The sequence below is a fragment of the Struthio camelus genome, chromosome 14 (assembly GCF_040807025.1).
Source record: "Struthio camelus isolate bStrCam1 chromosome 14, bStrCam1.hap1, whole genome shotgun sequence".
Lineage (NCBI taxonomy): Eukaryota > Metazoa > Chordata > Aves > Struthioniformes > Struthionidae > Struthio > Struthio camelus.
The window spans coordinates 11261734-11289562 of NC_090955.1; the positions used below are offsets into that span (position 1 = coordinate 11261734).

At 37.4% G+C, this 27829-nt stretch overlaps 1 protein-coding gene across 50 annotated transcripts in view; it reads right to left on the minus strand.

Moving 5' to 3' along the window:
• The window catches only part of FHIT (fragile histidine triad diadenosine triphosphatase), a 620374-nt gene that overhangs the window by 422538 nt on the left and 170007 nt on the right, over positions 1-27829 (minus strand). For 31 of the 50 annotated variants that reach the window (XM_068906910.1, XM_068906907.1, XM_068906909.1 and 28 more), the window contains one exon: positions 635-756. In XM_068906910.1, coding sequence (XP_068763011.1) covers positions 635-734 — 100 coding nt within the window. In that variant the 5' untranslated portion in view covers positions 735-756. Of the gene's footprint in view, positions 1-539; positions 757-27829 lie in introns of all 50 variants that reach the window. The other 19 variants (XM_068906936.1, XM_068906915.1, XM_068906914.1 and 16 more) reach the window with 1 other exon arrangement.

Consider the following 27829-nt stretch of genomic DNA (forward strand, 5'->3'; position numbering starts at 1 on the left):
AAAAGAGACTACACTGAGGGGGATTTTGCCTCTTGCAGAATTGTGTTCCTACAAAGTTTCTAACTGACAGGATAGTTTTACCTATAACATCGGTCTTTTTCCTCAGGAAATGCGTATGCTATACAGACGGTTTATTTAATCCATCCCTACCTAAATTAATCAAAGCAATTTGCCCCTCCTCCTATAGTCTTCGTACAGAATTCTGCTGCCATTTGACAAATGGTGTATTTTTACCTACGAGAAGTTGAAAATTCTGCATAAAGAATTTACTGTGTCTAAAAATAAGTAACATTATTAAAAGGGAAACAGGATGCGTTATTTAGCGTAATAAGAAATTTAAACACTAGCACCTCAGATGCACTTAAAAACGCTTTTAGTAGCACCTGGTTGTTTATACATCTTCTGTGGTGAAAAGGTCAATAGAAATTCACCTCTAAGGTCACCGTCGCTAAGCAACCGTTTTCAGAAGTTCTGCAACATCGATCAAGCGTATTACGTTCCACTGACTGGTTTCAGAATAAATCTGATTAACATCCTACCTGGCCTTCAGAACGCAAAGAGTGCCTCCCTCTTTTCCACAGAACGCTGAGCGGCCCATACGCACTCCTGACTGAGGCTCTGGTTGAAAGGATACGCCCTGGGACCACTGGCTTCCGGTTCACAAGGGCAAAGGAGAGCTCCGTCCTCAGGAATACCACCGAGGGCTTGATGAGGTGCTGCCCAAATCTCAACATGATAAATGTTAATCTTCAGGATCTGAAAGAGAAAACCGTTATGATTAAGAGAATGGCGTTGAATTTCTTTTCAGCTAGACAACAGCTAAATTGAGCAGAGTGCCTCCTTGGCTCACCAAACTGTTCAGCGCTTTAGGAAAGCCTAACCAATTTCTCCAAATGCATCACTCCTTTAAAGCAATAGTGTGACTTCTTACCAAACAAAAAATTTTGCATGCAAGTTCCTAAAGCCTTTTCTCATCATCTTAGCCCGGCTACAAAATTCAAGACAGAACGTCATTTCTGCCTCCCACTGCCATTGTTCTTTATTGCATGTATTTTTGAATCCTATGCATTCAGAAAAAGCATGAATAATATTTCACATGCATTTGTATATTTCATATTTGCCAAAACGCAAATCAATACACACAAGGATTGATGGAATAAAGAAACTGCCTTTTCTAAATCAACCTCTCCAAGAAATGCCTCAATAGAAGAAATACAAACAAATTAAAGAACGCCTATCTGTTACTCATTTTCAGTACACACTTCCCAGCTTGTGCAAATGAAATGTAAAGAAGATCAACAGCTGTGTGCAACGTTTCCTCTTACACAAGGAGAGCTCAAAAAGCCCACTTTCATTCACTAAAATTTCCTCTTATGGTGAGGATGAAAAACCTTCTTAGATAACTAAGGCACAACCCTAACGGACCCTATTTTTGGTCTTTAGCCCCAGAGTATTTAGAGCATTTAATTCAACCAGAAATATCCAACATGCTGCAGGGTAAAATATGAAGTAATGATGCATATTATGTGGCAATACTTCAGACACATCCAAAGCATGACCATAACATTACTTTGTTTGAATCAAGTGATTAATCAGAAAATTCAGTTTCATAAGTTGCCTCAGCTGGGGGAAGGCATTACTAGAGTCGTGGGGTCTTTCACTACAGTCCTTTTCTTGCAAGTATAATGTATTCACTAAGATCCAAACCACCGGACACAAATTTCAGCTTGGCTCTTGATCAAAAAGATTTCTATTAATTAGTTTTCCCTCCTCCCTCAAAAAAAAAAAAGTACATAGAACAATCCTCTCTAAACGTACACACTTTGAAAGCGTCTTTGGGAAGTGAAACGTGCGTGTTCTTTGGAAGGAAGTTCTGACCATTTCAACTATCTGATTACATAAGAGAACTTTGGTTCTAAAATAAATGTACATATATATATGTATATATATATATATATATATGGCACTGTGGTGTTTTTTCCATAAAGTTAACAGAGGATTAAGTGTCTGAGATGTGTCCCACACCATATATTAAACCTGAAACTTGACAGGATACAAAATTAGTCTCTTTAGCTACTAGAAGAATCACTTCTCAGAAGAAACACCTGCTTTATCTTCTGCTGATGTCTGAAAAAAATATTATTATGGACTTCGACCAATCATTCCCATTTCTCTCAAGCAGCCAATCAGCAACCCTTGGGGGGGGGGGGTGTCATTCTGATTAATTCATCAGAATGTTTTTATATGATATGATAAAGAGAAACGATTCTCTGTTCAGTGAAGGAAATGTTCCTGAGGCAAGGGTAAAATATGTGAAATAGCCCGTACTGCCATCTGGTGATGAAAGTGTAAGCTAGTAGCTTCAGTGGGCGGACAAATGCACCACCTCACCTGCCTTTGCAGCTAGCAAAAGCATGGACAGAAATAAAAGTACTACCAATCTTTTTTTCTCCACCTTCCCGATTACTGATAACTAAAACCACTGTCCAGAAGATATGGCATACATTTAGCACACAGAGCCATGATTTTAAAACATAGATGCTAATTTTAAAATTTGACACTTCTGAAGTAGATTTAAGGAGGCAGAGAATCGGAGATTTAGCCAATGCACCAGGAAAAGTCCTATGGCTGTTTGCTGCTATAGCCAAAGATAACAAACAATTTCAGCACAAGGTTGATGACGACCTTGGAAGTAAAGCCTAAATCCCACACGTCAGCAACTGAGACGCCAGGGAAGCAGGAAACTCATGATATGATGCTCTTCTATTCTAATTATGTACCTGAATTACCAGGGTCCTTAGCTCTTATGGGTCTTGCCAGTCTCATGGTGACTCTGAGACTCACTCCTAAAAATAATTGAATTCCCCTCTGAAATGTATGTTGTGAAAGCCTTCCAGTTGCAGAACGAAACAAATACCGAGAAATACAGGAGCTAAGGTTAACCATGTGTTAAGGGCTTCATCAACAATGGGCAACGGCATCCTCCGAGAAGTTTTGCACAAGTCAAAACGTTACTGCAGTTAGTGGATTTGGGACAGGTGAAGATCAAATTGGAAAGCTAAACTATCTAGATAAACAATACAAAATGTATGTTATTTGAGCAGGGAAACCAGGGCGAAGATGTTTTCTTCTACCTTTAACATCATACTAATTCCACTAATTCTGAGGATTTGGGATCTCACTTAGCCTTAATAGCAGACTAGTAACGTGGCCTTAGGGCCGTCATTGCAAGAGATGTTAAATTTATGGAGAATCCTGAGCGATCAATGTGTCAGGGTAGAAAGAACTAGTACCTTGAACCAGTGGGTAGAAAGTACCAGAATGACAGAATGGAGCTCAAATTCCAAAAAAGAAATTCTGGTTGACCCGAACTGGAACAGAGCACTATAGGCAGTGTGCACTGATCGAGCAGCTAACCTGTGCTAGGAAGGGAAGCAGCAGAGTTCCCTTCCTCCCACCCCCTACTCGAACAGCTCATTCACAACTGCAGAATAAGGCCACAACTCTACAAATCTCTACATAACCGTAGGCAGTCTGTGCAGTCTCCATTGACCCTGTAGGTGTTAGGTCTGCAATCCACAGTAACACCATAAAGGAGAAGGGTCTCCTCAGGACCTTCATCATCAGCTGCACCTTGTCAGATCAGTGAGGAATGCTCTAATTAAAGTCAACTCTAAGCTGCATTAGACAAGAATTATATCCAATGAACATACCAAAAACAATGCCAAACACGGTACTTTGTCCTTCTAAAGAGATTTCTAAAAAAGTTCTTTGTCTGCTGGGCTGATATCCTGCTTACATACACTCATGTTTTTGCTGAAATAAACATATGCAGCATTATTAGCTACAGAATTTGGGTCACCATTGCTCTGTATCTCATATATGACAGGGATTTTCAATGCTTTAAAAACAATAAAATACATTTTCAGAAAATACTAGGTGGATTCATCTGTAGAATCAATGGGTTATAGAATTGTTTAGATTGACTATACCATGTTTTCATGATTCCCCTATCACATGCATCTTTACTTACTTCACTGTCATTTTATTAAAAAGAACCAAAGAAGGTCCAGTATTAGTACAGCTAAACTAAGACAAAGCAATGGCCTTACAACTCCCTAAACAAGAATCTGAAAAGCTGGGTTGAAAGTTGACTGAGAATTAAGAGCTGAAATCATTATTAGAATATTTTGAATTTTCACTGATAAAAATCCATACAGGTATTAAAAGCTCTTATATCTGTTGACTATATAGTAATATTACCTGAGCCGCATAGTTCCATCTCTTGATTCAGATTAAATATGGTATGTATTTCAAACAAGTTTACAGGCTGTACTAGTTGCACTATGCAATACTGCAGATTTCCCATTACCATCCTCTTCAGTCATGAAAGGGCACTACAGGAATTTTTTCATAAACAATTATTTATTACCTATTATATATTACTTAAGCTGTTTCCTGCCCTAGTGATTTTCTGCATTTTTCTGCAAAGCCTGATCTAGTATTCTGTGCACAGAACCAATAAAAAAGCTTTAAAAAAACCCACACACATTAGGGAAATGAGTAATGCGTACAACTGAAAAAATCTGTAGCTGCGTAGCATCACACTGCAGCAAGGCTGGAATACGCCAGAGCGCGGCGAGGCAGGAAACCGCTACCAGCCTACTAGGTTTTCAGTCATCTGAATTCTACCTGCTTATTGCTTGGATAACCTGTAAACAGGCAGAAATCTATACAGTACAGGTGTATGTACGCAGGTCATGAGAAGTAAACAGTGTGTGCACAAGGTTTCCCAGCTGATTGGAATCTCCTCACTAAGTCTGTTCCTCAGGGGATTTCAATTCTTCACATAATGAGGAGGTCATTGCCAGTTAAAAAAAAGAATCTAAATATAATTGGTAAAAGATGTTTCTTCTTTAATCCCAGTAATAAGGAGAACAATTACACGGTAATGTTAGAAAAGGAAAGAAATCCATTTTTGATAAAAGAAAATTTCAGGCCTGTTTAACACAGTTTCTACTCTGACTATTCAGATGAAAAGTGTATTTACTCTTTTTCATATTGCACATATACATTACATTGCCTATTTCATCTGCCTCATTTTCCTAATTAAATTTCCTTCAAGCTGTGTTCCTGCAGTTGTAGGTGGGAATATAGTATTAAAGGCTAACATAGCAAGTAGAGTAATTTTACAGCAACAACAGATCTCAATTCTGTATAACATGCACTAGAAAGAAACTTGCATTGGCATTTTACATCATACTCCAAAAAGTAAGTGTGCTAAAATTAAAAAAAATGTTGAGGTATGCTGAAATATTTTCAAATATATAATTTGTAAAATTTCAAGAATAGGCACACTGCATTTGCCCATCTTGCAAAAATGTTACTCATATATTTAACGTAATTCTAAACGTTAGAAGAAATCTAAAAAGTGACCTCAGTTCTCTAGGGTTTTGGTGGGGGAAGGGAGCAGGCGAATTTTTTTCATTTTAGGAGTTGAGCCCATAGAATTGTTGGTGTCAAATACACATGGGAAAGTCTGAACAAAGATGAATCTCACCTAAATCAGGCCGCTAACATATCAAGCTAGGTGTATGCTTGTTACATGCCATCTGTGTAGTCAGAGACAGATAGGCTAGAATACCTTTGGAAACTTCTTTACTCACTCCCTCACTGCCACTTTGTGAGGATGAAATCCACCCCATCCAGAATATTACTTATTTAACCCAAGCACATAGCAATGAACATCCTTGTTTCCTGCAGTCAGGATTTGCCATTTTGGTCAAAGAATCCTTAAAAATATTAACAAAAAGAAAGCACTCTGTTTTCCTACTAGCTCTTTGTCTCTAAAATGGTTTTATCTCATAGCATCTTCTACTGCCACCCTTCTACAAGATTTAACTATATATTTTGAGTTCTTTCAATTTCAGAATAAGACCTCTAATTAAAAAAAGCTCTTCCTCTCAGTGAGCTAAAATACAGCAACCCATTGCTATTTCTGTTTTGAAAGGACAAAATTATAAAACTAGGAAAGATGCTCAAGTATCTTTGACAGTCATAGTTTAGGTTCTTTCCATGGGGCTGACACTTAGTGCTCTACAGAGGGCTGAAAAGACAAGCTTGTGTGGAATATTTTCCATTTTCACCACCCACAGAAGCAACTGAACAGAATCCCTGTTTAATGTGATGCAGGCAACAAGTCCTGGGTGGTGTTTGCAAGGACTGATTTCTCATGTCACACATAAGATTATGATGAACATGAATCCACTACATGCAGTTTAATCTATTTCTATATAAGTGATTAGCAGCAAAAAAAAAAAAAAAACCCACAAAATTATTACCATTTAAATATTCTGCCATTTTCTTAACATGCTCAATCAAGCTAAAATACCTAACTAAAAACAGACTGTAGTCTGTTGCACAGTTCTTAAGCACCTTAACCTAACAACTCTCAGGGCCTGCCCTTTGCAATCCCATAGCCTGCCTTCTAATGCAGTTCTGTACCCCTTCACCCAAGCTGTGGTGACATGAGCAGGTCTTGATGAAAACCATATAGTTCCTGTGTGGGGGAAAAAAAATTGAGGAGGAACCACCTGCTGCACTGGAAAGGACAACCAGAAGAGGACACTTATCTGGCATACTCCCATGCTTTCCTTCCAGGCTGGCTCCTGGGAAGAGATTTCTCTTTTCCTTTTTCCTCTCCATTTATTTTTCCCTCAAAAAGTAGCTTTCATTATTAGAGCTGATGATGTCATCAGCTATAGATCCCACGAATAAAGCTGCGTGCATATAAGCCTGTCTCAGCATCCCTTGTGCAACAGGTACAGCTCTCAACATAACATTTAAAACTGAAGATTCACTCAAAAAAACCAAACAAACAAAATGCTGTTAGTCTATTTAAAAGCTACAGGCAAAATACAATAATAGCATACACCAGTTGTATTTAGATGTAAACTTATAGCTCCCAGAACAAAACAAAATTCAGATCCATCTTAATCTTAACCAGTAAAGGCAAGTTAAGTTTTAAGGGGAAACTTTACACGCCAATAACGTATGTCTTCCTGCTGCCTCCCTTTGATCTTTATTGACTTGGGTTCTGCTTGTGTGTGTGTTGTGTGTGTGTTGTTTTTTTTTTTTAAAGCTCTATCCTTTTTTTTTTTTTTTTAATTATTCCTCTTCTGACATTAAACAGTTGGTCTACTGCACCTCACATAAGCCAGTGATGGTGTGGGAACCCACAGGCAGATGCAAGTCTATCCTCAGTTTCATCTCACACAGTAGTCTGGTCTGCCATTGCCATGACTTTTACAATAGCCTTCATTAAAAACTTACAGGTAAGTCTTTGTTGACCAAGAAGGATAAAGACACGTAGCAGGAAGTGAATCATTTGGTAGCAACACCGTAAAGTAGTCACATAGAAATGGCTACCAGCAAATAAAGAATCAAGCTAGACCTCAAGAGCAACATAGCATCTGTGATACATGTAGAAGGCACAATATTCTTAAATCGTATAGAAGTAGTTGTCAAATTCATTTCTATAGCAGACATTTTGGAACACAAATAAGGCCAACTTGTTTGTTTCTTATAATTCAGGTAATGAGTGTGAAGTTATATATAATAAATGAACAAGTTTGTAAAGGCAAAAGAATTGTATAATCCATTAAAATTAAAGAAAAATAAAGGCTTGGAAGGGTGTGGAAAAACTAGACCTGCTCTACATACTTCAACTGTCCACTTACAAATTACATTCTTTAGAAGATGGCTCATATAGCATTTACCCATACTCATGAAACAATTCAGGCAGTGGAAGCTCATCATCTGCTTATGTGCTCGGATAACAGGTGGTATTTTCCCCATGTTATGACCTGTTTCTAAGTATCACAGTAAAATATTTTGCCAATTGACATCCTGGCCATTCATGTCCTTGATCTTCTACTTTGCTTTTTTCAAATAAACATTTATTGTGACTCACAAAAAAATAAAATTCCTGTCTTGCATTATACTAGAGTTGTTTTATGTCTATTTTATGCCAGAAAACAAGCATGAGCTGAATACACAGCAATGCTCCAGGCAATCTTTTTTTAAATAGAACCCTATTTCAAGAGTCCGGTCAGTACACAGAACTATTGATTTAGAGCTTCACAATCTTTTCTGCTAAACATTTCCAGGTCCATTTTTTTCTCATATTAGCAGAGATTACCTGAGATTGTTCCCTCTTTCATTATCACTAAAGAAGAGGAAATGGAACCCAAAGAAAAGGCTCAGAACTAATACATTCTAAAAATCCAAATACCAGATCTATGATTTTAAGAAGGCAGATGTCTTGCAAAATGGAATATAATCAGTATGTTCACCTGCTTCTTGACTTCTACTGAAAGAGGAAAATATGTACAAACATGCATATGCAATAGAATAAAAGGTGTTCTCAAATCTTTCCTCAGCGTTAATCTCCTAGCAAGAAAAGATTGTATTGCAGATGCTCTGCTTAATAATATGCATCCACCACAGCTATCCTGATGGCCTGGAGAAATCAGTTAGGCTTTTGGTTTTGCTTCTGCAAGCCAAATTCTGATGAATGAGACCTTTAGTGTTGTAATAACTATTGTTGAGTAATGGAACAAACAATGGCTTTTATTAAGAAAGAACACCGAATAACGTATTACCAGCACTATGATCTAAGGAAAGTGTATTTTTATCAGGGCAAAAAATATTAATATCAATCACGCCTTCTTCTAAAGCAGAAAAGTGAAAGGCAGAAAAGGAAAAACTTAAGAAAATGCTATATAGTATGCAGTAACTGCCAAAAATGACACTGCTAAAATCCATGTTTCTGGTGTAGCTACGCAGGGCTACATTACACACTAAAGGAACAACAAAAGATCATGACATTGCTCAAGATATATAGCTATAAGGAACTCTCTACCTTGATGAAGGTAGAGATGGAGGAAGGAGGTCACTACAGAGAATAGCATGCTGTACACTGAAACATTTGGACATCTATAGCATTAGGCAGAAGAGATGGGGCAAATAGAGTTGCAGAAGACAAGCGTCAGAGAGCTAGGTGAAAAGATTCAAGGAGTAAAAGTCCACAGAGAGGACAGAGAAATGGCTCTTCCAGAAACTCTATGATGGTATTAAAAAAGTACAATCAGAGAGGGAGAATCAGATAAAGGGTATGCTACAGCAGAAGGATGGCCCACACAAATCAGGGCTGGCACAAGACATAGCAGGATTACAACAATCCAGACAAAACTAAGTGTCCAACGAGCAAGAGATGTTGTATGATAAGCTTCCAGAAACCGTACAGGATTTCTAGCTTAAAACATCCTGTTACCTGGTATCGTGCAGCTCCAGGGATAGGAAAAGCCCCCTGTATAAGGTACAGTATGTCAACACGATCAGTTATAGTTACTTTTGCCCGCATTGAGAGCACTAAAAAAATGGGAGAGACTTTCTCAACATCATCATTATTAAAGCATTCAAAGATGCAATATTATAGCTTTAACCGTACTATATTTTTGAAGATTCAACCAAACCAGCAAGAAATAGGATGATGCACTGTTATGACTTAACAACAGCTTAGCATTGTGTCACTGAGAAGCCCATTACATTACTTCAAAATAAAACTCTGACTGATTCAGTACACACTTCACAGATTGATCTGTTGTATTCGATTTGGAGTGCAGCAGAACTGAACCAGTGCTCCCTATCTGGTACTGACCACCAGAGAAGCTGAAAGATGCAAAAGTTTTTCATCTTCTTCGGGTGAAACTACTTTAGTTAGAAGACTGCACGTTAAAGTAAATCCAGCCATACTGAAAAAAAAAAAAGGTAACAAAACAAAATGGTTTTAACTTCTGAAAATTCACAAAGAATAAAGCCACTCATATACAATGAAGCCTGATCATATTTTTTGCCCATGTTAAGAAAAGAAAGAAGTGGACAAAAAGAACAAGTCTGCAATGAGACTTATCATACTTAATTTAATTCTGAATGCAATGTATTAATATCAGTGTGGTTTTGCCTCTGTAATAGTATGAATTTGCCGTATTTACAGCAATTCTTGCAATACCCAAACATTCTATACTGCTGAATTAATAAAAGTACGTAACAAACATTTAGAGGAAAATGCAGGCACTATACCTAACAATTCCTAAACCATAGAGATTAAGAGAGTTGTTTAATGAAAATGTACTGCCATTTACATTTATATATAGGTAATAATACTAGACTGAGAGTTCTTTACATCTATATACAGTGCCTTTTATATGTAGTTTTATTTTGGAGTATGTAAAATGAAAGCTTACAGGTTGTCTTAAAGATCCCAGCATCTAGCATTATACATAAACGTTCTGTGGACACTAAAATTAATGAAGCCTTGTTTCAAACAAGGATTGGGGATTTATGTCCCCGTCTTTCCTACTCCAGTTGCCCCCACAAGAACAAGATTCCTCCCTCAAGGCCCTAAGAGCATCCTGTTAGTTACGTGACAGCAGTGTTGCGGTTAATTCAGGGTTCTGGAAGTGATACATGTTGGCTGGCTGGCTAGCTGCTGCCAAACAACTTGCATTACAGTTGGGAGGGAAAAGATGCTCCCATCTTGATAGCAGGATCAAGGCTACCACATAAAAGTAGACTGTAATAACTGTACAGTCTAATTATATAACCATCATGGCAAATGTAAATATCTAATTATACACTATACAATTAAAAGATGAAGTGCTGTTCTAAAGCTGCAACTATAAGATAAGGTTTAAACAACAGCCACAGCCAAAATGCAAGTATGCATGATTATTTCATACTATTTCTGCTTCATTTAAACCAACGGGACTGCAAACTGTATGCCAATAATGGAAAGAGCATAAATGCACATTTATAAATGCACTAAACTGCTTACACATCTTTAAGAAAAATATAGACTTTACAGAACTATTATGAAGAAAGGTGATGATGAATAAAGAAAGTGGTCTGAAATAAGTAGGTTCTAGGCCTTTCTAGGTTTTTCAGTTGTCCTTCTCTGCACACGTTTTCTCTATGACTTCACATAAGTCCTGCTGTCTCCACTGCACTGTATGTTCTGAAAACAGTAAATAACATTCCCACTTTCTGGCCGCTTCTCTGTCAGATCACAAGATACCTGTGGCAGGGATCGTTTCCTTTTACATTTATGAATGGAACACTATGAGGTACTCAATCAATTAAAAAAAAATTGTTTTCACTGATATCAGGCTTCACGTCAATTGAAAAAAATAAACGCTTAGGAATAAAAAAGGCAAATACAAATTATCATGTTCCCATTACTTTGGGCTGTTACCAAAAGTTGTTTGATTTGAATTATTTAGATATCTATACCATACATATACCATAGATATGTAGTATATAGGCCTACAGAAGTGTTGGTTATGTATGAAAAACTACGTCCTGGAAGAAGAGCATGTAACGCCTGAATAACAAAATGAATGATACAAGTCTTTTGAAACCTAAACTATTAAACTGCAATTATAACACCTCAGAAATGCTGCATGATAACCATTATAGTTCCACCAAAGTACTTAATAGCCCCTACTACACTTTCGAAGGCTCCTCAAAAGTAATTCCCTGTTTTTTTTAAATTACAGGAAAGAGAATATTTTGAGGTACTTTGCAAGTTTTCCAGTGTACTATGATGATGTTCTGCTTTATATGTTTTACAACAGGTAAAATTATATGCTTAATTCCCTCTTGAGTCTAAATAAACTCAGTTTTTGAACTAAGTTAAAGTTAGTAAGATTCTGAAAGGCTTATAACCAATACTTAAGCCATAAATTCACCCCTATTTCAACACCCAACTACATGAGAAGTATTTCATTTTCAATGTCATTCATTTTCTCCAGGTTAATCAGTGGCATGTTTGATCTTGAACAATGTGGTGAAAAGGGCATAGTCTATACTCAGAGCACTGTGTTTTTCCTGTTGCATCACAGTAACTTTCCAATATTACACATTCTAGCGTGAATGTGCCAATTAGAACACTTTAAACGTCCAGAATGTTCAAGCTATACAACCACATATATTACTTCTGCTATTAAGAGATTTTATTTAGAATTCATCATTTCATTTTGTTATGAAATTTGCTACACACTGTATACATTGTATTATAATATTGTAATATTCAAAAATATTTATATTTTGAAATGATTTAATACTTGCGTTTTTAAAAATGTCCTGGAAGCTTTTCTCCATGAAAACGTTAAAGTTTTCACTTTTGTCCCTGTTATGGCCAATTGTTTATCACATGCAAACACTGTACTCTGAGTAGGATGCATGATTACTGTCACTCGCTGCTCCTGCAATCTGGTAGATCCCACTTCTTATCAATCTTGCACAGATATTGTCTACCTGCCTGCTGTAACAAATTCTCGCCAACAAATCCCTTTTTAAGTCTTTTAATTTTCTTCTCTAGTTCCCTAATTGGCAAAAGAAGATTTACTGAAAGCCAAAAACAAAGTAACCAATAGCTTCTCTGTACTACGAGTGCAAGCATACTCATCCCGAAAGAATACGTAACACGGAAGCACACATCTCTGACTAAACAGAAATAAGAAAAAACATGAATATCATATGGAAAACAGCTGGGGAAACGTAAGCTATGCTGAAAGGATCTATAGCTATAAAGCATTACAAGCTGAACACAACGTCATGCTCCCGTGAAAATGCAAACATACTAGGATTTAAACAGGGGTGTAGTTTGAAAGGTAATTTTTTTTTCCATTCTTCAGCACAGTCAGGGTTTTATTCATGCTCAGTTTTACACCCACTGGAGAGGATACAGAGGAGAGGAACAAAAATAATCTGAAATACAAAAAATTTGATTTACAATGCAGCAGCAATAGGCTTCAAGTAGGTAAAAACACCTTGCAGGAAGGGAAAATAGTATTTGTTTATCATCACAATAAACAGACTTAATGTAAAGGACTTGAATTGCAGCTAGGAGATTTAGGTTAGACATCACCAAAAAATTCTGTCTAGCACTAACTCCTGGAATAAATTGCGAGATGAGGGCACAGGGACAGTCTCCATCTCCAAGAACAGGCTTGACAAGCATCTGCTAAGACCTTCACACACGTGCACAGTTGGGATAAATGGATGAACATGACAGCTTGAGGTCTCCTTTTCTTCCATTTCTACCATATTACCAGAATTTGTAATTCGTAAAAATTCAATATCAGTATCACATTAGTGAACCTAAGTCCTGTATTTGACAATATAAACTTGTTTCCTAATCACATCTACAGGAAATGGAATGAATAGATTTTACAGTTGAAAAATTAATGAAAATGTTCAAAGTTTCAACAATATCCTCCCCTTCGCTGTCAAACCACCATTAAAGCATGATGGGAAGCTACTTAAAATTTACACTGTTATTGGTTTGGTAATTTTGAACACAAGGATATAACTGAATTTGAGAAGAAATAGATCAGCCTTATACGACTAGCTTCCAGGAGACGCTGCATATCTGACAGCAGAAAAATCAACCTTAGTAGGCTTACATATGAAAATAAATCTATTTACTGAATATGACCCCCTTTCATAAGATAGGGTTTTTTCAGCTGAGAAGAAAGGTCCTGCAGTTCCTGTTCCTGTTATCCCACACACGCTGGAGTGAACAGGTTAGTCCGGTAAACAATTTCCTCCCTTGCATGAAAAACACACCGTATTCAAACTTCTCAGTTACAATACAAGATAATATTCAAAACAACTGTTAAAGTACACTTAAGAAAGCTATTGTTAATTACATTCTGAAAAAAATTATCTAAAATTTTATTTCTTCCAAAGATGCAATGAACTGATTATTTTGAGAAGTTTGTGAACAGCTCTGGAAAGGCTCAGAAGTTTAATAAAAATCCTCAGCTAGTCAAAACTTAAGATGCTAGGAGAACTATTCTGTTTCCAGGTGTGAGATAATAGCACAGCTTTTTTTAAGGACAGATTAAACATTCACACACAAACATGCAGCTGTGCTAAGGCTAGACTGGACTTAAAAAGAGGGGCATCTTCAAAAAAAGGCAGTAAAACACAGCTGAAAAAAAATTTTAGTACACAAAGAAAGGTTTAGGAGCCATTAGCTAATATCACCTACGGAAAAGTCTACGCATCCAAATAGCAGGAGGGTTTAAAATTTGAGGGGAAAAAAAATCCTGCTTTAGCAGTTCAAAAATACTAAAAACCACAGCAAAAAGTTTGACCCACTTTCACCCTTCCCTTATAAACCATATGAAATACAATTTGTTCAACAGGAGTAGACAAATAGAGGGATTGTCACGCTAGAGTTCAGACTTCAGCAATAAGACCTGATAATTTCCTCTCTCCTTCCCCACCAAAAAAAGTCAAATTTCATTGCCTAAAGTCAAGGTGAGTTTCATCAGCACCTTTACTGGACATAAGTCTCAACTGATGCATGCTTATGAAAGAAGAGCCAATGCAGTGTTCATCCAGTTCAGCCCAAGCTTGTTCTTCCTGTGTTCTAGGAAACACTCCTGGAGCATGAGATCTCTCTGAATTAGTCCTTCCCCCCATATTTAACTGTCTGGATTTTGGAAAAGAGGTTATAGGGTGGTGCCCTGAAATAACAAAATTGAAACTAAAACACTCAAATTGAAATAATGGAAGAGAATAATTTTCAGTGCAATCTCTTAATGCTACAGCAAGCTTTATCTAGAGTGGTGAACACTGCACTACCTGCTTAAGTAGAGATCACTTTGATCAGTGCGTTCACGAAGCACATTTTACATAGTCACAGAAGTTCACTTTACATTACCTTATGAGTCTCCTTTTCCACAATAGACGTGAGCTCTTAGTAGATTAACCACTAAAATGCCTCATAGTTTTCTAGCATTAATAACCCTTTCAGAATGAGGTTTTTTTCCACAACTCCAGCGTTTTCTCTTTGGTTCATTTTCACAAGCAACAGAAGTCAAAGTTAGACAATCTTGGCAATATTCTTGAAGGCAAACTTCAAAAATACGGAGGCAGTAATATATTTTCTATACTGTAACGTTGTGCGGTAGAAATACACAGAAGTCAGAACCGGAGAAGAAGATACTGTGCTAAAGAGCCTAAACTTAAATTTGCATTTTCAAAATACTATACTTTAAGCTTTTACCAAAAAAAATGAAGAATGCTAAATATGTTACTGTAAACATCAGGAAAGTTCTAAGAACTACAGATATTTCCGCAAGTGTGTTATTACAATGGTGTTATGCCATAAACATGTCATAGCATCTACTAATTAGAACATATAATAGCATATTTATACACATCATTCTCCAACTTTTGTTTTTTTACTTTACAGACGCCAAATATTCTGAAAAGCCCGCATTTTAATCAATCTGTAACTACCATAAGTTCCTGAATTTTTTCCATTTCCTTCTCAGCAGCAGTCTCAACAATTATGCCTGAACCCCACTCACTATACAGAATTGCATGAGTCACATAAACCATAAACAAAGCAAGTCATTTTAAATGGTTTTGCTGCATTGCCATGTTCCTTTTCAGCTCTGAATCACTTCAGGCATCAACAAAAATGTTTTAGTGTTAGTCCCTTTCACTTTTCAAGATGAAAATATAAAAAAACATTTCTGGTCACACAGTGATTTAGAATAACTGAGACAGTATTATGTTCTCATTTGTCAGTAAAGCTGATAACATTTTAAACAGGAATTGGGTGCCAGATGACTGTTCTGCAACTAATTCTGGAACAAATTTCTGTATAATCTACTGAAAGTACTTTGGAGTTTCTTGCCAGTAAGGCTTTCTAATAAGACGTTTGTAAGTAATTAGAAATCTATAGACATGATTAAATTTTCATATACGATCTGCAGGATGAAAGGTTTAGGCTGAAACGGAGCAAACTGGCATAGAACTAAGCTGGAGATCCCTCTGTAGGTGCAAGAACTTGGCTGACATTTGTGAAAGCTGAAGCTCCGATATATTTGTGAATGCCTCAGACTGCACCGGTTTCCACTGGACAGCTACCTCATAAGCAGACTGCTAGCACAATTCCACAGCCCTCCACTTGTACCCCAACAAGTAGAGTACCAGTATCAAACATTTTACAGAAAGTGTGCATAAATCAGTTATTTTTAATGAAAATTTTGGACTAACCATCATTGTACTTTCAAATAATGTATTTAATTTGCCTTACTTTTATTCTTTAAAAGATCATTTAAAAGATCCATATGTGCTACGCTAACTACCCAGTAGTTATTTCTACTTATTCGAGCAAAGTTCTCACTGTTGTCTGTTTTTTCCAACAGCAAGAAGTTCTACTGTAAGTAATACCACAGTAACACCATAACACTGTGGGTGTAGTGGATCGAAAGCAGCCTAGAAATGACTGCAGCTGTAAGCAAAAGAGGCCTTGACTGAAACTCCTGAAAAATTAATTCTCTCTGGTTGCTACAAGATACTTACTGGCTTAGAAAATTGTGTTTCATAGCCAAGACAAAACCACCCCTCCCTTCCATGTGTAGATTAGCTCTCCAGTTCCACAAAAGCGACGCATTTGGCACAACATGAGGAAGTGCAGCCTAATAACGAGCTAGATGTAGGCTATTAATAAAAAGGTATTAGGAAAACTGCTTCTACAACTAGCTGGGCAATTACAACGTACCTAGCCACCCCTCTAACAGGTGAGCCTCATGCTGAACGCAAGTTTCATTTCCCTAATTGCTGTCAGCTAAAGGTTTAAAAGCGCTTTGGAAGCATGTACAGAAATACCCACCTTACAGACAAGAAAATGAAGTACAGAGATTGAGCAGAGCATGAATTGTCAAAAAATCTTACGGAAAAGTCTTATTTCTTTGGCCCATCTAGTCAAATTAAAACCCTCATGAAACTAAAACAAAGACTCCAAAATCACTTCATTTAGCCACAGTTCAAATCCATACTGCTGATATTGAAGGACTATAAAAACCTAAGATATTATATCGAGTTACTTCAGCTATTGTTTTAGCAGCTAGAAAGCCTAAAGGAAGAACTAAGGTAAGGTAAATTGCCAACAGAGAAAAAAAGGAGCAAAAGCAGGTACTGAACCATGTAAATATACTTCCTGCACAAAATACAAATAGTAACACATACGTACAGCCCAAAAAGGTTTTGCTAAGCAGAGAAATAACATTTTGCTGTACTCACTCATCAATCTTCTCAGAGATCAAAAGTCTGTAGAGAAGAAAGAAATCTGAATACACTGAAAATAAATTTGGAAATAATTTCTTAGCTTTTATAATAAAAAAGTAGCATATAATTTTTAGGACACAGTTCCTCAATTGCAAAAATCACACAATTAAAAACTGACACGTATGAGAATTCAGATGGCCCACGTAATCGCAGTTTGTCCAAACTGTGTGCAAACATTAAGGACATTTTTAATAGTAATGCCACGTACTAGAGTTTCCTATAGGACCTCTTGCCTCTCCTGCTCTGAAAACGATGCCACTCAAGTTTTCCTTCTTTCAGAGGATACAAAATACCTATGTGATGCTATGCAATTATTACACAAACTTTTTGTTAGTAACACCACATTCGTTTTTAGGGTGGTATTTCTGGGGTAGATTTCTAGACATGAGGAACAGACACCTGCAGCTAAAGTAGTAAGAGCTGTTTTCTGAACACAGTAAGTAACTATACGATCTGAAGTGCCTAACAATCCAGTCCTAAGTCTTAAAACATGCATCCAAATTTGGTGAATTTTTCTGACCTTAATCTCTGTCAGCTCCCTATCTGTAAAACAGAGATAATACCACTTCCCTCATGGGGTTTTGTGGAGATAAATGTAATTGAAAACCTGTGAAGCACTTGGATACTACAGCGATGAGCACACAGAAAAGCCTATGAGGAAATTAATAATTCTGTCTTCAGAGTAGGTCTGAATAGTGTGCCATAAAAAAGGCTTAGGGTCACCTGCCAAACAGCGAGGATAGAACAACATCTTGACTATCTACTCGTTTAATTGAGTACTGTCCATCTTCTGCACTGAGTAAGGAAGGAGTCATCTAGATAAGTACTATGTGTTCTTGTAGTTAAAGGCTTTATCCTAACGCACATCCGTAAGAAAAGCTGAACTGAGGTTGTACAGGCAACCTTAATGTTAACACCCTCTTCTCTCGTGTGCTTGTCTTTCTGTTCTTACTAATGTTCGTTCCATGCAGTTGTTTGTGTGCAACGTTACCAGATAAAAAATGAATTGTGATCTCATTTTGAATCTCTCCAATTTCTGTATAGAAGTGGTAATGAGCAAAACTTGGTTTAAAAAAAATCTATTAGAAAAATAAAATACCAAGCTTGCCTAGGCTTGGTAAATTCAGCACGGCTTCTCCTGAATTTTCTCTTCAATTGCTTGAAACAGTACAACTGTTACTTCTGTTAACACCTACTCTAAGAGATTTAGGAGGGGAAGACGTTATTGAGGGACCATCCTTTCAGTTTTTATCAAACGCATTTGATTTTAATTCTCAACAACAACATCAGTTGACCTGTCCCCTTTGCTAGTTCCTATGCAAATAAATCAGGCAGAATTAAAGAAGCGCACATGGGAATCAAGGAGAAACAGCATCTTCTCAAGATGCTCTCCAGTGCTTTTTCCCCGTCCAAGAAAGTCCCTCTGCATCTTGTAGGAGGACGGTGCTGCAGGCCTTAGGAGAGCTGTTCCCCTCAGCACTGCCCCACAGTTTATGTGCAAATCCTTTTCCAGTGACAACTGCCTCCCTCTCCAGGCTGGCACACCCACCCTCTTACACTAGCCTCCTACAGAAGGATCCTACCCAAGCGGTCCTGCCCGCTGACCCAAGACAGTAGACCCTAGGAAACTGGACAGATCAGAACCAGATCCTACAAGTTTCACCTCAAGGAATTTTCTAGAATCCAAGGAGCAACGTAGCATAACATACTTCAAATTAAAATGAAATACATAAACATTCAATCTCAACTTTGAGAATGATAATTTACTGATCTTTTGAAAAAAATTTAAAAGTGAAAACATAGGTTTGCCAATCAGAGGCCAGCTGTACAAAACCTTAAGAAAAATAATTAAAATATTTTCATTTAACTAATTTCATCTAAAATGATCAATGGTCTTAAATATCTGCTAGGCCAAGTTAAGTGAAATCCTTATATTCCAGCTAAAACATCTGTTTTCAGAAAGCATTTGCACATCATTCTGTGTTTCAAGTCAACAGTATTTTACCATACTTTGCCAACAGATCGCACACAGCTGTGACTTTTTATAGACGCGTCCCACCGTAAGACACCATATAGCTACAATAGTCCATCTTTTCAAAAGGGCAACAGAAAGCCAACAACTTTCACATATTTAGTTAAGAGTAAAAATCAAACTTCTGCAGTGATATGCCATGTTATCAACCAGTTATGAGGCCAGATGTTTCTACGTCTTATCAGTACTTGAAAAGATAGTCATTTCTCCTTCGCTTACGTTCATCGGGCATTAAATGGCAGCGACCCAGTGGCAGGGGGCTGCAAGGGCGCCTGACTGGGAGGAAGCCATAAACCGGCCCGGGCCGGTCTCAGCCGGTTCCAACGGCTGCCAACTGCCACTCGCCAGAGGCGCGCGCAGCGCCGCTGGTCGGAGGGGCTGGAGAGGGCGGCAGCCGCCGGGGCCGGGGACACGGGGCCCAAGGGTGGCGGGCAGCGACAGCAGGGGGAGCCGGGGCGAGGAAAGGGGGAGGAGAAGCGAGGAGGGAGGAAGGGTGTTTCCCTGAGCGTTTAACTGTTTGAATCGCCTTTGCTCAAACCCTGAATCAGTTACTAGAAGCCTATGTTAATTTGCTGGTAATTAAGTGAAAAGCGCCGAGTCAAGATTGTTGTGCCCGTGACATTACAAAGTACCACCACGCCAGATGCTTCTGCTGTTCTTTTAACGGGTTCATCGTTGGTATAAGTTGGGACACCGGAGTCTCAGCAGTAACAGAGCTGGTACTTGAGCAAACTTCTGGGATATGCCCTAAGATAATTGTATTTAGCTTGAACAAACTGGTATGTGAGTTTTGACAAAAAAATGCTGATGAAAGTTACACCAGTTCAAAATGCACTAACAGATGTGTTACCTAACCGGGGAGGTCCCTGGAAATTTTCTAGTTTTCCTTCACAGATTTAGGAAAGGTTCATTTAAAATCTGTTAGACTGTATTAAAGTGCAAGGTCACATTCCATCTAGTCATTGGAAGAAAGTGTAGCAGAGAAGCCTAAAAGCTCTGGCAGCTTCAAAACAGTGAAGATTTATCCAGAATCCAGAAGTCTTTTCTACCAAGCAAATTGCAAGTTATGCACAGAATTAATAAAATGCAGATATGCATTCCTAACTTTATAAGCTCCAGAGGAAAAAAGGGTAATGGGGTCAGGGGGAGGGAAAGGGGAGAGAAAACAATATCCATAGAAAGTTTTCTCATTTTTCCTCACTATTGAAGATGTACTTAACCACTAAGGAACCAAATTTGGCAAACAACAAGAAAAGTACAAAAATGCCAAATTAAAGAGCACTATGTAATGAACTTACATTCTTACTTAACACTGCCTTAAAAGCATCTTTCATATTATAATTCATATTTTAACTTGCCTCTTAATGATACTAGAATATCTTTCTTAGTACTACAGATAGGTAAATGAGTTTATATTTTGCTATCAAACAAGATGTTCGTACACATTCAAATGCATCAACCCAAACCCATATGTCCAGACATATGTCATTTTGTCTTCTATGCAAGTTAAATCCTCAAAAATTTAAAACTTCACAAATTAATGCAGTTGCATAGGTATTCACTTAGAAGGAAAGATTTTCTTGGATAGTGAATTTTAGCAACTAATTCTTCTGCTCTCTGAAAGCAATTGCACTAACAATCTAGCTTGAGTTAATCCAGGTTATTTACTATTAGTCTTGATAACTGATTCTTATTTTAACTCATGTTCATTGACTTGACTTTGCATTGCAGAAGCTAAATAAGGCTAGTCTACCCTCTAACAATCCAACATCCTCTCTATATGCTCCTATTTGACTTGTTCAGTAGCCTTTGAATGAGTGATATAGCATAGAAGTTCACTTTCCAGTGTCCTATCATTGCAGCATTGAAGCACAGAAACCCACATTCACACAACTGAACGTTTCCTGAATACAATGGAAACAGCAATTTAAATGCTTGGAGATTTTATTTTGTTGTTTTGATAGCATGCAGAACACTAATGCATTTTGCTAATGGAAAGTGAAACAGCTGCTACATAGCAGCATGAAGCGCTCCAAAAGCTGTCCAGTTCTGCGTGCAGCACGTAAGTTCCAAGCTGCGACTGACCTACAAGTTATTTTTAAAGAAGGGAATGTTGCTTTATCCTTTGAGAGGAAAGACTATTATTTTGTAATTGACTGTTTTAACTGGAGAGAGTATTTAGGTTGCCATAGCAATGGCTAGTCTGTATTCCTATATCTGAATATGTATGTTTTACCCAATAAACTGACCTCTTTTAAAAATGTAGTATCTGGCGCTGCATGTTCTTAAGTGCATCTGCTGATATGCTCAGATAGTTTCCTGGTTTGTGTCTGCACACTGGACATCTGCACCCGTCAACCAGGCAAATACATTTTGGGGATATTTTCATTACAGATAAAAGGCTACTCCGCAGAATTAGCAATTTGGGAGGAGTAATCTAGGATGAGAGTTGCACCATCCTACAAGGAGCCACTGAGGTAACTGCCTCTCAAAATGTGATCTGGAGCCCAAAAAGCACTGCAGAGACCAGCTGATTCTAGTAGCGCAGTCATATTCCCCCATGCTGAACACAGGCAGCTCTGTGCACAAGGGCAAACAGGACCAAAGAGCACAATGACCCCATTTCTGAGGAGATTTACATTCTGAAAGGCACAAGGAGGGAATCCTGCCCATGCTACCATATGCAGTTGGACAGCGAAGCAATCACTGAGCAGGGTAAATTCTTGTGTAGAAAGTGAGAACATCTGTACAGAGGAATGGCTAATATTTGCAAAACAGCTTTTTATTTAAGAAATACATATATGATGAATTGATTTGGAGGGTAGCACTTTATGGGAGAGTTCTGAAGACAAATCATAGCACATTAGTAGTGTGTTTATAACACCCCAAACACAGAAGTGTATGAAAATATACATTATCTGCTGGAACGCCAAGTTTGAGGGTGTTTGCAGATATTCTGAATGCCCTTCTAAATTTATTTTTGAAGCAATCCAAGATTCTGCATTCCACACCGAAGAACTTGCCAACAGCTGAATTTCTACAATGCCAGTGTAAAAGCAAGGCAGTGCTTTAAAACTCTCAAAGAACTGCTTCAGTAGGTTCTGAGGGTGGAGGCAGATCCAACAAGCCACCAAATTAATGATTCAGAGTAGTTTGGAAAAGAGCACCATTGTTAAGCAAAGAGTCTACATCCTCTACTTCCATCTCTGTCTGCAGGGACTCGGGCACCAGGAAAAGCTGACTTGCGTACTAGATGTGCAAGTGTAATGTGGTAGCAGAAAGTCCTCAATGAAACAGTGTGAGCACAACTCCTGGAAGTATCACCGCTGATACCAAAGCAAGGGATAGGTAAATCACAGCTTTTTCAGTAATATGAAAATGGATACCAGGAAGTGAAGCAATAGGCAGAACAGACCAAAATATTGCTGCTAGAAAAGAACAGAGCTACCTTTTGTAAAAGGAATAGGAGGAGGAGTTAGGACTGATCTATCCTTCTGTTGCAAAGTATATGCTATAAAAAGTGGCATATAACTAAGTGAAAAGTTTTGTGAAAGATGTTCAACAGCACACGCGTGCTGTTGGCGGAAGTGTCAAGTCCTTCCACTGTGGCTTTTTGCTTATCCTGTAATGCCAGGGGAATCAGCTTTCCCTCCTTCATAATCTCTGTTCCAGTGGAGACTATTCTGTGCAAGGTTCCATGCTACCCTCATCATCACATACTGGCTTCAGTACACCGAAACACAGGAAATGCAGGTGGATTCTCTCTCTCCTGGACTGTCTCCCTCTCAGGCTTAAAGTGAATTTATATTTCAAGATACTCATAAGTTCTGAAAAATGTTTTTTTCTTTGCTTGCAAATTCCAGTCTTTGGCAATTAGTTATCCCTGTTTTCTCTTACAATTCAAGTGGTTTTGTGCAGTATGAGCTACAAGCCAGACTACTTCATACATCAGTGAGATTATAACCCTTGATTGTGGTGGTTTCACATATTTTATTATTTTATTCACCTTAGATGTGCTTATCCACTCAAAAAAAGCAGAAAAAAAGGCAATTCTACTGCATAGGTTTTGTCATTACTTCTGTGCTGGAGAAAAACCTCAGTAAAGCATGTTTCCCCAGCAAGTTACAATCCCCCTTATCTTTCCCATACATTGCTATTCTCTATCCCTACTGAACACAAACATACACACAAACATTTACTGGGTACACAGGAAAACAAGCCAAAACGGCAGGAGGCAGAGCTATTGCTTTCTCAATTCAAAATGTAGAATCTACCCAACCTGGTGCAAGGGTGTTCAGGGACAAGACAGGAGAGAGCAGGATGATAGATGAATCTGGACCAAGCAATCCTTTATTCTGCAAATAGATCTTGTTAATATAGCAGCATATGAACGATCAGCTTCTTCCCAGAGGCAACCCTGTCCCCCAGCAAATGAAGGTGTGGAATCTGACATGACAAATATTGATTTCCCCAGAGGGATTTATTTTTCCAAACACAAGCAAGTATTATCTCAAATCAGCAACAAACCTCAGCAGCAGCTTGTATTTAAAGACACTTAAAACTATTATACTTGCAGCGTACATAATATGTAAATAACCATGTATGCCTAAGCACAATATGTATTTACATACAATTCCTGTAAATACATAATAAATGCAAGTATAGCAACAATCAATCGTTTCTGAATCAACACTGTTTTTAAGTTACGTTCTAGCTTTATTTTACCGTCATTTATTAAAGGCTCAGGACAAAGCCCTTTCAAGAGACAGGAAAGATTCCCATCAAGCCAGAATGACTTTGAAACATCCAAACGAACACTGCTTATCACATCGGTATGATCCGGTTCCTCTACTATTGTATAGTGCTAATTTAGTTATAGAAAGTTAAACTAGGGGAATTGTCCATAAATTTATCTTACTATTTTACTATTTTTTATTTTACTATTTATAGCCTAATTCTGAAGTCAGTGGTATGGCTCCCCTGGACACGAGACTGGATTTGACTCAGATTTAACCAGTTTTCTTAAGGTAAAGAAAAGTTTTCCCGAGTTGAAAAGAAAAAAAACAGTACATAAGTAGACATGCCTTTCTAAAAGACATTTCTGTAATCCAGATTCATCTTCTTCAACCATAGTATATCAAAAGAATAACATGATACAACATGGAAACTGGAAAATTTAATTCCATGTGCTATATGCAGCTCTGTCAAATTACTCTATGGGTAAAGCGCATCTGCTACTAATCCCCTTGTAATTGGTTCCGTTTACTCATTGTCTATTACTTGCACAGTTTGAGCTGCCTATTTAGGATAAAAACTGATTTCCGCAATCAGAAGTAGCCCTAAGATGATAACAGTTAACCTTGTCATCTGACTCGCTTTCAACAGTATGTGTATTTTTCACTTTCACTGTTAGAGCTGGCATATTTTATGTTGGTTTTATAGCAGAAAACATTCATAGAGGAGGAGAACAAGACCAAACCAAAGGAAAATTTTGGTAGTCATAAATATCAGTTGAAAAAAGCATGCTCTGCCTAAAACAAAAGCTTAGCATCATTAAATGTCCTGTTGTACTAACAAGACCCAAGAATGGCATCCTCACGGGCACTTATCAAAGAATAGTAATAATGACCACGCTTATCAAGCTTACACTCAAAACTTGCAATCTGGAGATAGTACTACATTATTTGATCTGCCCCTGAACTTCTACTTGAAAATTTCTAATGCAGATCAAAGGACTTCAGCATTTCATCTAAAAGACGAGGCACTTCAATTTTAGTTATTGTTTATCATATGAATCAGATCTTACATTCCTCTGTCTTCTCACAAATTAAATGCAAGTTTCTAGATTTATTTCTAGCGTCAAAATACTTTTTAAAAAAGGATTAATAATTGTTCCTTTTTTTTTAAAAAAAAACAATGCATCTCCACACCAAACTTCATTCAGCTGTCAAAAACAAATACATACTTCAAGACAGAAACAAGCTAAACTATCTCAGACTAATTCACTTGTTCAATAAAAACCGCTTTTTCTATGGAATATAGACTAATACTTTCCTCAAAGTAGCGGCCGTTCAAAAGGGACAGCAACAAGGACAAATATTACAGGAATTTTCATCAGGTTGGAAACAGAGGCCTTCAGCATCCAAGTTAGGTCCACTGGACTACATTCCGTTTCAAATGCTATGAGAATGGTTTTTAAATGATCTTCCTAGCGTTTGTCAATACCGATCTTCCTATGCAGCCCAACCGCTAACAGTACTTTTCATCTACAACTATTTGTGCATACTTTTGTTCATAAAAGTTAGTAAGAAACAGAAGCAAATCTGACAAGTTGTAGTCAAAGAAGTGGACTGGTTTCATCTTTGACTGAAAAACAAGAAATATGGTGGCAAAGCTGTTCTTGAAAGATTATTTAGAAAACATCACCCTTTTCTTATTTAGAAAACATCTCGCCTTTTCTTATCCCTTCCTGAAAACTAAGTAAAATGTTAGGAACAAAATTATCTACCGTGTAAAAGAACAAAAAAGAGAATATTCAGCGAGTTACAGCATTACACAATCCTGAGTAATAAATAAGCAAACTGTTCACTCTGAGTGCCAGCTGAGAACAGGTGATTTGGGGAGTGTAAAATTGGGGACTGTTTAAGAAGAACTTGCAAGCTGTCAGAAAAGTTACAACTTGGCAAACAAAAATTAGGCCAGGATAATTTTAAAAAAATCCACTTAGTTTAGAAGAGTCATGAGAGCTGCATAATGAATGAAACAAAATAAAGCAGTTGACAGCAATACACATGAATCAGAACTACAACATTGTAATACTGAACAGAGAGAAGAGGGACATGTAGAAAAATGAATGGCTAGCAGAGCTAAGGACTCTTTTAAAAAAGTGTTTTTAAGTACATTAAGAACACAGGATTTGTAAGTGTGCCATATATCTGCACAGTTTATGGCAGAAGTATTAATAGTAATACAGAAAAAGCAAAAATAATAAATACTAGTCTTCAAGAAAAAGCTAGATGACGCAGCTGCAGGGCGAGATGCTTTCTAAAACAACAGTAATTAAGTAGAGAGAAATGAATCAACAGTTGCTGAAACTGAACAGAGCTGGATAACTTGCATCCCAGAATTTTAAGAGAGAGCAACAAGCAGCATCAAGACTGTCAGAAAAAGATTACATTTCTAAGCTAAAGAAAAAAAAGGGGGAGAGAGAGTCATAATTATGTTCTTCTCAGCCTGGCATCAATTAATGACAAAATACTGGAGTGGCTGATACAGGACTTACTAATAAAGTTGAAAATAAAGTAATATTAATCCTAGTCAATATGAATTAATGAGAAAAAAAAATCCAAACATCTTTTTTGAGTTTGAAAGCTTGGCTAATAGGTTATATTTTTGAAGTGATACATGTTTCCACAAAACATGGAACTTCACAGCCTCTGACATTTGGATTAATAACCTGGAATTATATGAAATGATATGAAATCAACATGAAATACATGGATTTAAAAAACACACTAGTAGGTGTCAATACATAATTGCAAACAGGAATTAACTGATTTTACCTGAATGCTGCAGAATTTGGCTCTAATGTTTGTATTGGTAACATGAAAGGAAACATAAAATATTACATATAAAAGCTTGTGCACAAAGAGACTGGAGAATGCTCTAAAATAAAGACAGCAGGACATCAATATGAAGTAAGAGACTGGGATTACCAGGAAAGCTGAGCAAAGAGGAAAAGAGGTTGTGCCAAATGAAAGTCTAACAAAAAGTATGTTGCCATATTTACACAATGGAAAACTACACTGAGAATACACAGTTTAGAAAAAGAGACCTAGAGTCGCAGGAATTAATCAGATCGACTTAGGTATCAGCATGACATTGCAACAAAGGTTTTAACATTAGTTTGTCTGCTCCCCTACCAATACATCCAGTGATTATATTAAATTACCTTCCGTATTTGACACTGGTGCAGAAACAGCTGGAATACTGCCTCATTCCAGTATTTATAATTTTTAAAGCATGTGAATATATTGGAGAACATTCAGAGGAGAGACGAACACACTTTGTACGCTAAAGAACTTCATCTATTTAGCTTATCAAAGAGAAGCTTGAGGAGTGACTGGAGCGCATAAGCAGCTACAAAGCCAGGAACATGTATTTCCTAACAGACATCTTCACAATCTAGAAAGACAAAGATATAAAAACTTTAAGCAATTGAAGGCTGTAACTATTAAAAAAGTAGGAAGCATATATTTTGTTTGTTTTTCTCAAAGATAATTTCTTACTTGAATAAGTTACCAAGAGCAGTAGCAGATTTTCTATCAAAAGTCACTTTTAACAATCAGGATTAAGATGTCCTTCTGAAAGACCTAAAACAAGCAGGAATTATTTCGGGGAAGTCCTTTGGCCTCGTCAAGTAGCGAGGAGTCGGATCACTGGAGTCTGCCTTTTTAATCTTTAGATCTATGAAATAATTCCATCAAACACTGCTTCTGCTGTAAATGCCAGGTACACCAATATTTTGGTGCTTTTGAGGGTATGTTAAGGATCATTGACCAAACAGGGATGGTAGAGGAC